Genomic DNA, 17,878 nt, shown 5'->3' on the forward strand with positions numbered 1-17,878 from the left:
GTATAATTAGATCCACCCCTTCACCACGTTCGTGGCGAACGAACAACAAAGCGCCTGAGATATATAGAGGATAATAAACGAGATACCAGTTATAAAATTTATGTCCCGAGTCAAATAATGTTTAGTTGTCGCGAGCTTTAGTGAGTGACAGTTGAAAAGTATTTCACTCGGAACATACATTGATAATATCTTGTACCGAGTTTGCTATTCTATTTATTACCCCAGCTATGTTTTCTCTAAACGCCTTTATTTTAGACGCACATGCACATACATGTAGGCTATAGAAACAATGTAAACCACATTACACACTGTTCTTGGTATTGTTATATCTTTGCATTTTAATTACGTTCACAGATAATTTACAAAAGTTATCGTTATCCTGCTAAAAATATAAATAATGATTTGCGTTAAAATGACATTTTGTTGTAAATTTAACATTAAAACAGTCGTGAACGCAAAGTTGTCAAAGTACATGACGTCATTTTGTGTGTTTGCCAAATTGTGATGATGTTATATTTAGTACCGACAAAGTCATTGGTTTGTAAGCGTCAAATCATCCAGTAATATTGTACGTCACAACACTGCAGAATATTTCTTTTTGAGAAAATATGGAAAATATTTTCCCTGTTATGAGTGGTCACTGGGGAAATAAATATAGTTATTTACTAAATTAGTAAAAGTAAGCATTTTCTTCTTGGTGTATGAACTGCATGAAAACGGGAAGTGCTAGCATTGGAAGTTGATCGGTTACCACCGGTATCAAAGCAATACACGTCTATCATAGACTGCAGTCTTATAATGACATACTTCCGTGTTTGTCTCGTCTTAATAAAGGGGTATCAAAGCAATACACGTCTATCATAGACTGCAGTCTTATAATGACATACTTTCGTGTTTGTCTCGTCTTAATAAAGGGGTATCAAAGCAATACACGTCTATCATAGACTGCAGTCTTATAATGACATACTTTCGTGTTTGTCTCGTCTTAATAAAGGGGTATCAAAGCAATACACGTCTATCATAGACTGCAGTCTTATAATGACATACTTTCCTGTTTGTCTTGTCTTAATAAAGGGGTATCATAGCAATACACGTCTATCATAGACTGCAGTCTTATAATGACATACTTTCCTGTTTGTCTTGTCTTAATAAAGGGGTATCATAGCAATACACGTCTATCATAGACTGCAGTCTTATAATGACATACTTTCCTGTTTGTCTTGTCTTAATAAAGGGGTATCATAGCAATACACGTCTATCATAGACTGCAGTCTTATAATGACATACTTCCGTGTTTGTCTCGTCTTAATAAAGGGGTATCAAAGCAATACACGTCTATCATAGACTGCAGTCTTATAATGACATACTTTCGTGTTTGTCTCGTCTTAATAAAGGGGTATCAAAGCAATACACGTCTATCATAGACTGCAGTCTTATAATGACATACTTTCGTGTTTGTCTCGTCTTAATAAAGGGGTATCAAAGCAATACACGTCTATCATAGACTGCAGTCTTATAATGACATACTTTCGTGTTTGTCTCGTCTTAATAAAGGGGTATCAAAGCAATACACGTCTATCATAGACTGCAGTCTTATAATGACATACTTTCGTGTTTGTCTCGTCTTAATAAAGGGGTATCAAAGCAATACACGTCTATCATAGACTGCAGTCTTATAATGACATACTTTCGTGTTTGTCTTGTCTTAATAAAGGGGTATCATAGCAATACACGTCTATCATAGACTGCAGTCTTATAATGACATACTTTCGTGTTTGTCTCGTCTTAATAAAGGGGTATCATAGCAATACACGTCTATCATAGACTGCAGTCTTATAATGACATACTTCCGTGTTTGTCTCATCTTAATAAAGGGGTATCAAAGCAATACACGTCTATCATAGACTGCAGTCTTATAATGACATACTTCCGTGTTTGTCTCGTCTTAATAAAGGGGTATCAAAGCAATACACGTCTATCATAGACTGCAGTCTTATAATGACATACTTTCGTGTTTGTCTCGTCTTAATAAAGGGGTATCAAAGCAATACACGTCTATCATAGACTGCAGTCTTATAATGACATACTTTCGTGTTTGTCTCGTCTTAATAAAGGGGTATCAAAGCAATACACGTCTATCATAGACTGCAGTCTTATAATGACATACTTTCGTGTTTGTCTCGTCTTAATAAAGGGGTATCATAGCAATACACGTCTATCATAGACTGCAGTCTTATAATGACATACTTTCGTGTTTGTCTCGTCTTAATAAAGGGGTATCATAGCAATACACGTCTATCATAGACTGCAGTCTTATAATGACATACTTTCGTGTTTGTCTCGTCTTAATAAAGGGGTATCAAAGCAATACACGTCTATCATAGACTGCAGTCTTATAATGACATACTTCCGTGTTTGTCTCGTCTTAATAAAGGGGTATCAAAGCAATACACGTCTATCATAGACTGCAGTCTTATAATGACATACTTTCGTGTTTGTCTCGTCTTAATAAAGGGGTATCAAAGCAATACACGTCTATCATAGACTGCAGTCTTATAATGACATACTTCCGTGTTTGTCTCGTCTTAATAAAGGGGTATCAAAGCAATACACGTCTATCATAGACTGCAGTCTTATAATGACATACTTTCGTGTTTGTCTCGTCTTAATAAAGGGGTATCAAAGCAATACACGTCTATCATAGACTGCAGTCTTATAATGACATACTTCCGTGTTTGTCTCTTCTTAATAAAGGGGTATCAAAGCAATACACGTCTATCATAGACTGCAGTCTTATAATGACATACTTTCGTGTTTGTCTCGTCTTAATAAAGGGGGAACAAAGCAATACACGTCTATCATAGACTGCAGTCTTATAATGACATACTTTCGTGTTTGTCTCGTCTTAATAAAGGGGTATCATAGCAATACACGTCTATCATAGACTGCAGTCTTATAATGACATACTTTCGTGTTTGTCTCGTCTTTATAAAGGGGCATCATAGCAATACACGTCTATCATAGACTGCAGTCTTATAATGACATACTTTCGTGTTTGTCTCGTCTTAATAAAGGGGGAACAAGGCGGTATAGGCCCACAGTTTTGAAATTTTGACCATACATTATCTCGGTGTCTTCAGGCATTTGCGTCCCATCTTCTTTTTTAATATTATGTTAGAATTAAAGAGAAATGCCAATAACAAAACGTTTATTCATATTTGCATTATTACTAACAGCTATGTTGGGTTCTGTAAGCATTTTTGCATTATTACCAACAGCTATGTAGGGTCCTGTAAGCATTTTTGCATTATTACCAACAGCTATGTAGGGTTCTGTAAGCATTTTTGCATTATTACCAACAGCTATGTAGGGTTCTGTAAGCATTTGACATGGACTATAACTAATATTGTGAGTAAAATGATGGAAATACATGGTTAAACGTTTTCAGGCCAGCTCATTTTTCCAAAATATGGCCATCATTTTTGACAGAATGTGAAGGTTTGCTCCACATTTGGGGGGGGGGGGGGGGGGGGGGGGGGAGGGGACGCTAATTCGCCACCTCGAATGCGAATGCTAATAATAATATACCGGTAACTGTTTCAACTACAAAGTGATGAAGTGTAACCAATTCCTCGCTTATGTCCCTTTCCAAATCTGCGGGTGACCCATGTAAAAAGCGTGGTTTTGTAAACACGGGTAAACACACACATGGGAAATGCACCACGGGTGTATGTCTTGGTCAAGTTTTTCAGCGTTTTACGTAAACCAGTGTTAAACCTAGGTTTTGATATAACCCGGTGTTTCGAAACCTAGACATATGAAATCGGCCCTATAGTTTTAATTTTATCTGTGCAGTTAAATTCCAATGTGATAAATGGAGGGCTAGTTGAACCTCTTAACGTATATTACTATTATTAGGACATATTATAGAGTAACACTGAGCGATGATCTCTCTACAGTAGGCCGCCAAGATAAAGCTTTTAAGGAAATATCAGACTCACCAAGATTCTCTCAAACAGTTATCTGCGCCCTTGCCGTCAAACTCTGGTCTCTGCAATAGCAAGTTGTCGTCTGCTTCTAGAACTGAACGTGTATGGGATAACTTTTCATGTTTATGTCGCCAGGTTGTTCACACTTTAACAAGGTGATAATCAAGTTGTCGTCTGCTCCTAGAACTGACAGTGTATGGGATAACTTTTCATGTTTATGTCGCCAGGTTGTTCACACTTTAACAAGGTGATAATCAAGTTGTCGTCTGCTCCTAGAACTGAACGTGTATGGGGATAACTTTTCATGTTTATGTCGCCAGGTTGTTCACACTTTAACAAGGTGATAATCAAGTTGTCGTCTGCTCCTAGAACTGATAGTGTATGGGATAACCTATCATGTTTATGTCGCCAGGTTGTTAACACTTTAACAAGGTGATAATCAAGTATTTATGTCGCCAGGTTGTTAACACTTTAACAAGGTGATAATCAAGTATTTATGTCGCCAGGTTGTTCACACTTTAACAAGGTGATAATCAAGTTGTCGTCTGCTCCTAGAACTGACAGTGTATGGGATAACTTTTCATGTTTATGTCGCCAGGTTGTTCACACTTTAACAAGGTGATAATCAAGTTGTCGTCTGCTCCTAGAACTGAACGTGTATGGGATAACTTTTCATGTTTATGTCGCCAGGTTGTTCACACTTTAACAAGGTGATAATCAAGTTGTCGTCTGCTCCTAGAACTGACAGTGTATGGGATAACCTATCATGTTTATGTCGCCAGGTTGTTAACACTTTAACAAGGTGATAATCAAGTATTTATGTCGCCAGGTTGTTAACACTTTAACAAGGTGATAATCAAGTATTTATGTCGCCAGGTTGTTCACACTTTAACAAGGTGATAATCAAGTTGTCGTCTGCTCCTAGAACTGACAGTGTATGGGATAACCTATCATGTTTATGTCGCCAGGTTGTTAACACTTTAACAAGGTGATAATCAAGTATTTATGTCGCCAGGTTGTTAACACTTTAACAAGGTGATAATCAAGTATTTATGTCGCCAGGTTGTTCACACTTTAACAAGGTGATAATCAAGTTGTCGTCTGCTCCTAGAACTGACAGTGTATGGGATAACTTTTCATGTTTATGTCGCCAGGTTGTTCACACATTAACAAGGTGATAATCAAGTTGTCGTCTGCTCCTAGAACTGAACGTGTATGGGATAACTTTTCATGTTTATGTCGCCAGGTTGTTCACACTTTAACAAGGTGATAATCAAGTTGTCGTCTGCTCCTAGAACTGACAGTGTATGGGATAACCTATCATGTTTATGTCGCCAGGTTGTTAACACTTTAACAAGGTGATAATCAAGTATTTATGTCGCCAGGTTGTTAACACTTTAACAAGGTGATAATCAAGTATTTATGTCGCCAGGTTGTTCACACTTTAACAAGGTGATAATCAAGTTGTCGTCTGCTCCTAGAACTGACAGTGTATGGGATAACCTATCATGTTTATGTCGCCAGGTTGTTAACACTTTAACAAGGTGATAATCAAGTATTTATGTCGCCAGGTTGTTAACACTTTAACAAGGTGATAATCAAGTATTTATGTCGCCAGGTTGTTAACACTTTAAGAGTGAAGACGAGTTAGAATTACCAAATGTCTGACTTCCCATAGCCGATTTGTATTAATCCATGTACTCCGGTGATGCCGTTAAAGAAAATAAACCTTACTACACGGTACATGCCAGGATTGCCAATGTCTGATGTTCCTTCATTCCTTCATCTCTTCATTCCTCCATTCTTTCCAATAACCGAAAATAAACTTTACTACACGGTACATGCCAGGATTGCCAATGTCTGATGTTCCTTCATTCCTTCATCTCTTCATTCCTCCATTCTTTCCAATAACCGAAAATAAAATATTAAAGAAACCCAACATGGACGTTTTTGCAGGTCTCTGGTTCTGTATCGGTGGGTGTACCCTGTAGACAGGTCGTTGATGCTGAAGGTGTTTGGCTTCTCCTCTTACTGGATGTGGGTTATGGTCAGCTACGTCCGGAACATGGCCTGGGCCCAAGGCTCGGGCCGGCACTCCCAGCAGGAAGTGGACCACATTCTGGAGGGGGACCTCAGAGCTGTGTCCGATCTGTTAGGTATTCCACGTCGTACTCACTGCTAGTGTTGATTATCAGTTCATTTCAAGCACGGTAGGAGTGGGACGTAGCCCAGTGGTAGAGAGAGAGAGAGAGAGAGAGAGAGAGAGAGAGAGAGAGAGAGAGAGAGAGAGAGAGAGAGAGAGAGAGAGAGAGAGAGAGAGAGACACAGACAGACAGACAGACAGAGATGTCTGCGTAGTGGTCTTAAACATACTTAATGAGTTGTTTAATTCACTCCGAGTTTGTCTGTACCGGGGGTGCGAAACCAGTACCTACCAGTCTTAAATCCGATGGCTTAACCACGACACCACCGATGTCGGTATTTCATTAGCTATGATGGACATTTACTGAATACCGGTATATAGATAGATAGATAGATAGATAGATAGATAGATAGATAGATAGATAGATAGATAGATAGATAGATATAGATAGATATAATATATAATATATCATTGTAATATGAAGAAGAATTGTAAAGTACACAGTTGTTATTGAAATATTCTAAATAATTATAGTTTACAATATATCTCTACTCTGTTTCATTGCGGAATGTATCTATATTGTTAATATACATATCTCTATAATGTAATATCATGTATTTATATTGTTAATACACATATCTTTATAATGTAATATCATGTATTTATATTGTTAATACACATATCTTTATAATGTAATATCATGTATTTATATTGTTAATACACATATCTTTATAATGTAATATCATGTGCTGTATTTGCATTTTTATTCCTATTATTTGTATCCTGTTAACGATCTTGTCAAAATCAGAATATGTATGTTCCTCTTACGCCGTTGCATAATGGCCTGAGTGTAATAAAGTTCTGTTCTGTTCTGTTCTGTAAATATCAAACTTTCATTCCTTGCGCAGATGTGGCTCTGTCATGTGCCAACACGAAAGTTTAAAGCCGTAATTTTGTCCGCCCTATTTTACAAATGTTTAAAGCCGTAATTCTGTCCACCTTATTTTACGAATGTTTAAAGCCGTAATTTTGTCCGCCCTATTTTACGAATGTTTAAAGCCGTAATTTTGTCCGCCCTATTTTACGAATGTTTAAAGCCGTAATTTTGTCCGCCCTATTTTACGAATGTTTAAAGCCGTAATTTTGTTCGCCCTATTTTACGAATGTTTAAAGCCGTAATTTTGTCCAGCCGTAATTTTGTCCACCCTGTTTTACGAATGTTTAAAGCCGTAATTTTGTCCACACTGTTTTACGAATGTTTAAAGCCGTAATTTTGTCCACCCTGTTTTACGAATGTTTAAAGCCGTAATTTTGTCCACCCTGTTTTACGAATGTTTAAAGCCATAATTTTGTCCGCCCTGTTTTACGAATGTTTAAAGCCGTAATTTTGTCCACATTGTTTTACGAATGTTTAAAGCCGTAATTTTTTCCGCCTTATTTTACGAATGTTTAAAGCCATAATTTCGTCCACACCGTTTTACAAATGTTTAAAGCCATAATTTTGTCCGCCCTATTTTACGAATGTTTAAAGCCGTAATTTTGTTCGCCCTATTTTACGAATGTTTAAAGCCGTAATTTTGTCCGCCCTATTTTACGAATGTTTAAAGCCGTAATTTTGTCCACCCTGTTTTACGAATGTTTAAAGCCGTAATTTTGTCCACATTGTTTCACGAATGTTTAAAGCCGTAATTTTGTCCACCCTGTTTTACGAATGTTTAAAGCCATAATTTTGTCCACCCTGTTTTACGAATGTTTAAAGCCGTAATTTTGTCCACACTGTTTTACGAATGTTTAAAGCCGTAATTTTTTCCGCCTTATTTTACGAATGTTTAAAGCCATAATTTCGTCCACACCGTTTTACAAATGTTTAAAGCCTTAATTTTGTTCGCCCTATTTTACGAATGTTTAAAGCCGTAATTTTGTCCGCCCTATTTTACGAATGTTTAAAGCCATAATTTTGTCCACCCTGTTTTACGAATGTTTAAAGCCATAATTTCGTACACACTGTTTTACAAATGTTTAAAGCTGTAATTTTGCCCGCCCTATTTTACGAATGTTTAAAGCCGTAATTTTGTCCAACCTATTTTACGAATGTTTAAAGCCGTAATTTTGTATGCCTTATTTTACAAATGTTTAAAGCCGTAATTTTGTATGCCTTATTTTACAAATGTTTAAAGCCGTAATTCTGTCCGCCTTATTTTACGAATGTTTAAAGCCGTAATTTTGTCTGCCCTATTTTACGAATGTTTAAAGCCGTAATTTTGTCCGCCCTATTTTACGAAAGTTTAAAGCCGTAATTCTGTCCGCCTTATTTTACGAATGTTTAAAGCCATAATTAAATTTTTGTCCACCCTGTTTTACGAATGTTTAAAGCCGTAATTTTGTCCACACTGTTTTACGAATGTTTAAAGCCGTAATTTTGTCCACCCTGTTTTACGAATGTTTAAAGCCGTAATTTTGTCCACCCTGTTTTACGAATGTTTAAAGCCGTAATTTTGTCCACCCTGTTTTACGAATGTTTAAAGCCGTAATTTTGTCCACACTGTTTTACGAATGTTTAAAGCCGTAATTTTGTCCACCCTGCTTTACGAATGTTTAAAGCCGTAATTTCGTCCACACCGTTTTACAAATGTTTAAAGCCATAATTTTGCCCGCCCTACGAATGTTTAAAGCCGTTTTACAAATGTTTAAAGCCGTAATTTTGTCCGCCCTATTTTACGAATGTTTAAAGCCATAATTTTGTCCACCTTATTTTACAAATGTTTTACGAATGTTTAAAGCCATAATTTCGTCCACACTGTTTTACAAATGTTTAAAGCAGTAATTTTGCCCGCCCTATTTTACGAATGTTTAAAGCCGTAATTTTGTCCAACCTATTTTACGAATGTTTAAAGCCGTAATTTTGTCCAACCTATTTTACGTATGTTTAAAGCCGTAATTTTGTATGCCTTTTTTTACAAATGTTTAAAGCCGTAATTTTGTATGCCTTATTTTACAAATGTTTAAAGCCGTAATTTTGTCCGCCCTATTTTACGAATGTTTAAAGCCATAATTTTGTCCACCCTATTTTATGAATGTTTAAAGCCGTAATTTCGTCCACACTTTTTTACAAATGTTTAAAGCCGTAATTTTGTCCGCCTTGTTTTACGAATGTTTAAAGCCGTAATTTTGTCCGCCCTATTTTACGAATGTTTAAAGCCGTAATTTCGTCTGCATTATTTTACGAATGTTTAAAGCCGTAATTCTGTCCGCCTTATTTTATGAATGTTTAAAGCCGTAATTTTGTACGCCTTATTTTACAAATGTTTAAAGCCGTAATTTCGTCTGCATTATTTGACGAATGCAAATCATCATACTTATTACTTACCTGTGAAATTATAGTATTGCAAATTTTTTATAAGTTCACCAAAATCTAAATTAAATATAAATATGAAATAAATAGTATTTTAGTGTATAGTTGAGTACACGAAAATTGTATACTCACTGTGATAACTTTGTGAAACCAATATCAGTGTAATTATGTTGATTTTGGAGACACTCTTACTAAAGTAGATTGTTAGTTTTTATTTCTGTTTTTATTTGTGGTTATTATTATTATTATTATTATTACTATGTTTATTTTAATTTTATTTTATTCTTGTTGATTTGTGGTGGGTGGGGGATTGTGGGTGGGGTGTATTTTGTGGAGGGTTGTTTTTGTTTTTTTGGTGGGGTGGGGGGGTGTTCAGGTAAATATAAAATCTGGACATAAGGGGACACATCTACTAAAGTAGATTGCTTTTGTTTGCAGGTGATAAGATGTTTATATTTGGAGACACGCCGTCTGAAGTTGACTGCTCTCTGTTTGGTTTCCTTTCTCAGTATCGCTACAACATGTGTGGACTAAAACCCGAACAAATCATTGGTAGGAAATCCATCCAGTTATGTTGTGTGATAAATGTTTGTAAAATATGTTAAAATAGCACCCTATGTTGAACTTAATATGGTAAGACATCTAATAGCACCCTATGTTGAACTTAATATGGTAAGACATCTAATAGCACCCTGTGTTGAACTTAATATGGTAAGACATCTAATAGCACCCTATGTTGAACTAAGACATCTAATAGCACCCTATGTTGAACTTAATATGGTAAGACATCTAATAGCACCCTGTGTTGAACTTAATATGGTAAGACATCTAATAGCACCCTATGTTGAACTTAATATGGTAAGACATCTAATAGCACCCTATGTTGAACTAAGACATCTAATAGCACCCTATGTTGAACTAAGACATCTAATAGCACCCTATGTTGAACTAAGACATCTAATAGCACCCTGTGTTGAACTTAATATGGTAAGACATCTAATAGCACCCTATGTTGAACTAAGACATCTAATAGCACCCTATGTTGAACTTAATATGGTAAGACATCTAATAGCACCCTGTGTTGAACTTAATATGGTAAGACATCTAATAGCACCCTATGTTGAACTAAGACATCTAATAGCACCCTATGTTGAACTAAGACATCTAATAGCACCCTATGTTGAACTTAATATGGTAAGACATCTAATAGCACCCTGTGTTGAACTTAATATGGTAAGACATCTAATAGCACCCTGTGTTGAACTTAATATGGTAAGACATCTAATAGCACCCTGTGTTGAACTTAATATGGTAAGACATCTAATAGCACCCTATGTTAAACTAAGACATCTAATAGCACCCTATGTTGAACTAAGACATCTAATAGCACCCTATGTTGAACTTAATATGGTAAGACATCTAATAGCACCCTATGTTGAACTTAATATGGTAAGACATCTAATAGCACCCTATGTTGAACTAAGACATCTAATATCACCCTATGTTGAACTTAATATGGTAAGACATCTAATAGCACCCTATGTTGAACTAAGACATCTAATAGCACCCTGTGTTGAACTTAATATGGTAAGACATCTAATAGCACCCTGTGTTGAACTTAATATGGTAAGACATCTAATAGCACCCTATGTTAAACTAAGACATCTAATAGCACCCTATGTTGAACTAAGACATCTAATAGCACCCTATGTTGAACTTAATATGGTAAGACATCTAATAGCACCCTGTGTTGAACTTAATATGGTAAGACATCTAATAGCACCCTATGTTGAACTTAATATGGTAAGACATCTAATAGCACCCTATGTTGAACTAAGACATCTAATAGCACCCTAGGTTGAACTTAATATGGTAAGATATCTAATAGCACCCTGTCTTGAACTTAATATGGTAAGACATCTAATAGCACCCTATGTTGAACTTAATATGGTAAGACATCTAATAGCACCCTATGTTGAACTTAATATGGTAAGACATCTAATAGCACCCTATGTTGAACTAAGACATCTAATAGCACCCTATGTTGAACTTAATATGGTAAGACATCTAATAGCACCCTGTGTTGAACTTAATATGGTAAGACATCTAATAGCACCCTATGTTGAACTTAATATGGTAAGACATCTAATAGCACCCTATGTTGAACTAAGACATCTAATAGCACCCTGTGTTGAACTTAATATGGTAAGACATCTAATAGCACCCTATGTTGAACTAAGACATCTAATAGCACCCTATGTTGAACTTAATATGGTAAGACATCTAATAGCACCCTGTGTTGAACTTAATATGGTAAGACATCTAATAGCACCCTATGTTGAACTTAGACATCTAATAGCACCCTGTGTTGAACTTAATATGGTAAGACATCAAATAGCACCCTATGTTGAACTAAGACATCTAATAGCACCCTATGTTGAACTAAGACATCTAATAGCACCCTATGTTGAACTAAGACATCTAATAGCACCCTGTGTTGAACTTAATATGGTAAGACATCAAATAGCACCCTATGTTGAACTAAGACATCTAATAGCACCCTATGTTGAACTAAGACATCAAATAGCACCCTATGTTGAACTAAGACATCTAATAGCACCCTATGTTGAACTAAGACATCTAATAGCACCCTGTGTTGAACTAAGACATCTAATAGCTCCCTATGTTGAACTTAATATGGTAAGACATCTAATAGCACCCTATGTTGAACTTAATATGGTAAGACATCTAATAGCACCCTATCTTGAACTAAGACATCTAATAGCACCCTATGTTGAACTTAATATGGTAAGACATCTAATAGCACCCTGTGTTGAACTTAATATGGTAAGACATCTAATAGCACCCTATGTTGAACTTAATATGGTAAGACATCTAATAGCACCCTATGTTGAACTAAGACATCTAATAGCACCCTGTGTTGAACTTAATATGGTAAGACATCTAATAGCACCCTATGTTGAACTAAGACATCTAATAGCACCCTATGTTGAACTTAATATGGTAAGACATCTAATAGCACCCTGTGTTGAACTTAATATGGTAAGACATCTAATAGCACCCTATGTTGAACTTAATATGGTAAGACATCTAATAGCACCCTGTGTTGAACTTAATATGGTAAGACATCAAATAGCACCCTATGTTGAACTAAGACATCTAATAGCACCCTGTGTTGAACTTAATATGGTAAGACATCAAATAGCACCCTATGTTGAACTAAGACATCTAATAGCACCCTATGTTGAACTTAATATGGTAAGACATCTAATAGCACCCTGTGTTGAACTTAATATGGTAAGACATCTAATAGCACCCTATGTTGAACTTAATATGGTAAGACATCTAATAGCACCCTATGTTGAACTTAATATGGTAAGACATCTAATAGCACCCTATGTTGAACTAAGACATCTAATAGCACCCTATGTTGAACTAAGACATCTAATAGCTCCCTATGTTGAACTTAATATGGTAAGACATCTAATAGCACCCTATGTTGAACTAAGACATCTAATAGCATCCTGTGTTGAACTCAATATGGTAAGACATCTAATAGCACCCTATGTTGAACTAAGACATCTAATAGCACCCTATGTTGAACTTAATATGGTAAGACATCTAATAGCACCCTGTGTTGAACTTAATATGGTAAGACATCTAATAGCACCCTATGTTGAACTTAATATGGTAAGACATCTAATAGCACCCTGTGTTGAACTTAATATGGTAAGACATCTAATAGCACCCTATGTTGAACTTAATATGGTAAGACATCTAATAGCACCCTATGTTGAACTTAATATGGTAAGACATCTAATAGCACCCTATGTTGAACTAAGACATCTAATAGCACCCTATGTTGAAGTTAATATGGTAAGACATCTAATAGCACCATGTGTTGAACTTAATATGGTAAGACATCTAATAGCACCCTATGTTGAACTAAGACATCTAATAGCACCCTATGTTGAACTAAGACATCTAATAGCACCCTATGTTGAACTAAGACATCTAATAGCACCCTATGTTGAACTTAATATGGTAAGACATCTAATAGCACCCTATGTTGAACTTAATATAGTAAGACATCTAATAGCACCCTGTGTTGAACTTAATATAGTAAGACATCTAATAGCACCCTGTGTTGAACTTAATATAGTAAGACATCCAATAATATTGTGTGATAAATGCTTGTAAAATAACAATACATGTTGACATTAATAAGTTGATAGATTATAAAGTGATGACATTTACTAAAAAGAATTTCTAATGTTAAACATTGCACGTTTTAATATATAAACTTTACACGAGTTTAGCTTATTATTAATTATATTGAAAGTAATGTATGATAAAGGTAATACATACTCTGTTGGGTAATACATTTATTTTAACAGATACATGCCCCAACCTCGTCAAGTACTACAACCTCTATAATATATGTCAGTACTTATTGTTTATTTTAACAGATACATGCCCCAACCTCGTCAAGTACTACAACCTCTATAATATATGTCAGTACTTATTGTTTATTATAACAGATACATGCCCCAACCTCGTCAAGTACTACAACCTCTATAATATATGTCAGTACTTATTGTTTATTATAACAGATACATGCCCCAACCTCGTCAAGTACTACAACCTCTATAATATATGTCAGTACTTATTGTTTATTTTAACAGATACATGCCCCAACCTCGTCAAGTACTACAACCTCTATAATATATGTCAGTACTTATTGTTTATTATAGCAGATACATGCCCCAACCTCGTCAAGTACTACAACCTCTATAATATATTTCAGTACTTATTGTTTATTTTAGCAGATACATGCCCCAACCTCGTCAAGTACTACAACCTCTATAATATATTTCAGTACTTATTGTTTATTTTAGCAGATACATGTCCCAACCTCGTCAAGTACTATAACCTCTATAATATATTTCAGTACTTATTGTTTATTTTAGCAGATACATGTCTCAACCTCGTCAAGTACTATAACCTCTATAATATATTTCAGTACTTATTGTTTATTTTAACAGATACATGTCCCAACCTCGTCAAGTACTACAACCTCTATAATATATTTCAGTACTTATTGTTTATTTTAACAGATACATGCCCCAACCTCGTCAAGTACTACAACCTCTATAATATATTTCAGTACTTATGGTTTATTATAACAGATACATGTCCCAACCTCGTCAAGTACTACAACCTCTATAATATATTTCAGTACTTATTGTTTATTTTAACAGATACATACCCCAACCTCGTCAAGTACTACAACCTCTATAATATATTTCAGTACTTATTGTTTATTATAACAGATACATGCCCCAACCTCGTCAAGTACTATAACCTCTATAATATATTTCAGTACTTATTGTTTATTTTAACAGATACATGCCCCAACCTCGTCAAGTACTACAACCTCTATAATATATGTCAGTACTTATTGTTTATTTTAACAGATACATGCCCCAACCTCGTCAAGTACTACAACCTCTATACTATATGTCAGTACTTATTGTTTATTTTAACAGATACATGTCCCAACCTCGTCAAGTACTATAACCTCTATAATATATGTCAGTACTTATTGTTTATTTTAACAGATACATGCCCCAACCTCGTCAAGTACTACAACCTCTATAATATATGTCAGTACTTATTGTTTATTTTAACAGATACATGCCCCAACCTCGTCAAGTACTACAACCTCTATAATATATGTCAGTACTTATTGTTTATTTTAGCAGATACATGCCCCAACCTCGTCAAGTACTACAACCTCTATAATATATTTCAGTACTTATTGTTTATTTTAGCAGATACATGCCCCAACCTCGTCAAGTACTACAACCTCTATAATATATGTCAGTACTTATTGTTTATTTTAGCAGATACATGCCCCAACCTCGTCAAGTACTACAACCTCTATAATATATGTCAGTACTTATTGTTTATTTTAACAGATACATGCCCCAACCTCGTCAAGTACTACAACCTCTATAATATATGTCAGTACTTATTGTTTATTTTAACAGATACATGCCCCAACCTCGTCAAGTACTACAACCTCTATAATATATGTCAGTACTTATTGTTTATTTTAACAGATACATGCCCCAACCTCGTCAAGTACTACAACCTCTATAATATATTTCAGTACTTATTGTTTATTTTAACAGATACATGCCCCAACCTCGTCAAGTACTACAACCTCTATAATATATGTCAGTACTTATTGTTTATTTTAGCAGATACATGTCCCAACCTCGTCAAGTACTACAACCTCTATAATATATTTCAGTACTTATTGTTTATTTTAGCAGATACATGCCCCAACCTCGTCAAGTACTACAACCTCTATAATATATGTCAGTACTTATTGTTTATTTTAACAGATACATGTCCCAACCTCGTCAAGTACTACAACCTCTATAATATATGTCAGTACTTATTGTTTATTTTAACAGATACATGCCCCAACCTCGTCAAGTACTACAACCTCTATAATATATGTCAGTACTTATTGTTTATTTTAGCAAATACATGCCCCAACCTCGTCAAGTACTACAACCTCTATAATATATGTCAGTACTTATTGTTTATTTTAGCAGATACATGCCCCAACCTCGTCAAGTACTACAACCTCTGTAATATATTTCAGTACTTATTGTTTATTTTAACAGAGACATTTGCCAATCTCGTCAAGTACTACAACCTCTATAATATATTCCTCTATAATATATTTCAGTACTTATTGTTTATTATAACAGAGACATTTCCCAATCTCGTCAAGTACTACAACCTCCTTAATATATTTCAGTACTTATTGTTTGTTATAACAGAGACATTTCCCAATCTCGTCAAGTACTACAACCTCTATACTATATTTCAGTACTTATTGTTTGTTATAACAGACACATTTCCGAATCTCGTCAAGTACTACAACCTCTATACTATATTTCAGTACTTATTGTTTGTTATAACAGAGACATTTCCCAATCTTGTCAAGCACTACAACCTCTATAATATATTTCAATACTTGTTGTTTATTATAATAGAGACATTTCCCAACCTCGGCAAGTACTGTGACAGAATACAATCTCTTTATTGGCCTGACTGGGATGACAAAATCACTCACGGGGAGTATTCTGGAATTGGTCCCTACACGGTTATCAAGGAGGAAATATTCAGACCGTAGCACCGTGGAAAGATCTAGATGTTTATAGTGACCCTAGCGAGAACAGAAGAGAAGAGAACATGGAAACTGCACGGCGGATTACTGGCGGATCTGGATTAACATTGAATCGTTAAAACTCGCTCTTGGTGGGAGCCGGTGCCGAGCTGCGAACCGAGTACCCACCTGCCTTAATTTCAATAGCTTCACCACGACACCACAGAGCTGAGGCTCTCTTACTGTATTATATAAATAGTGGCCATCATTCTATTGCGTTTGTTTTCTGCTATTATTATTATTTTAATGTGTTTGAGTGTTATGTCATGTGTGGTTGGAGTTCTGCATTTCCATACATTAATGTTCAGCTCCTAACATTGTAGGATAAAAGAAAAAGAAAACTATATGGATTGTAAAAGGTGAACTCGAAACCTCATTTCTTAAGAATCAATGAATGGACGAATGGATGAATAAATGAATGAATGAATGAAGAAATTAATGAATACATGACTTATCGAACGATCGATCGATCAATCAATCAATCTATCCATGTTTAACGGTACTCCAGCACAAACATACATCTGCTATTTGATGGTGAATATTGATCAATATAAAGATTACAACTTTAAATTAAAATAAACTGGAGTAAAGAGCTGCGCAGAGTATAAAAAAAATGAAGGAAATGTTTTATTTAACGACGCACTCAACACATTTTGTTTACGATTATATGGTTAAGGACCACACAGATATTGAGAGAGGAAACCCGTTGTCGCCACTTCATGGGCTACTCTTTTCGATTAGCAGCAAGGGATCTTTTATATGCACTATCCCACAGACAGGATACCACATACCACGGCCTTTGACATACCAGTCGTGGTGCACTGGGTAGAGCGAGAAATAGCCCAATGGGTCCACCAACGGGGATCGATCCCAGACCGACCGCGCCTCAAGCGGACGCGTTACCAGCGGGCTACGTTCCGCCCCACACAGACTATAAATGTCACTGGTATAGAATAAGTAAGAATAGGTAATAATATCTAAAACAAAATCAAAACGAGAATAATGCGGATTCCAAATATTTCTCTCCAAGGTGGTTACACTCCACGGAAATGTGATGTACACTAACGGCGCTCACTAGAGCTGGGCGGTATTGAAATTTGAGGTTCGGTATCGATATCAGTATT

The 17,878-nt window shown here is 35.6% G+C and overlaps 1 protein-coding gene across 2 annotated transcripts in view; it reads left to right on the plus strand.

The window, feature by feature from the left end:
• The window catches only part of LOC121376826 (failed axon connections homolog), a 22,329-nt gene extending 5,367 nt beyond the window's left edge, over positions 1-16,962 (plus strand). For both annotated transcript variants that reach the window (XM_041504604.1, XM_041504605.1), the window contains exons 4-6: positions 5,946-6,145; positions 9,923-10,036; positions 16,582-16,962. In XM_041504604.1, coding sequence (XP_041360538.1) covers positions 5,946-6,145; positions 9,923-10,036; positions 16,582-16,721 — 454 coding nt within the window. In that variant the 3' untranslated portion in view covers positions 16,722-16,962. The remainder of the gene's footprint in view (positions 1-5,945; positions 6,146-9,922; positions 10,037-16,581) is intronic.
• The last annotated feature ends 916 nt before the right edge of the window (positions 16,963-17,878 follow it).

The sequence above is a fragment of the Gigantopelta aegis genome, chromosome 7 (assembly GCF_016097555.1).
Source record: "Gigantopelta aegis isolate Gae_Host chromosome 7, Gae_host_genome, whole genome shotgun sequence".
NCBI classification, from domain to species: Eukaryota; Metazoa; Mollusca; class Gastropoda; order Neomphalida; family Peltospiridae; genus Gigantopelta; species Gigantopelta aegis.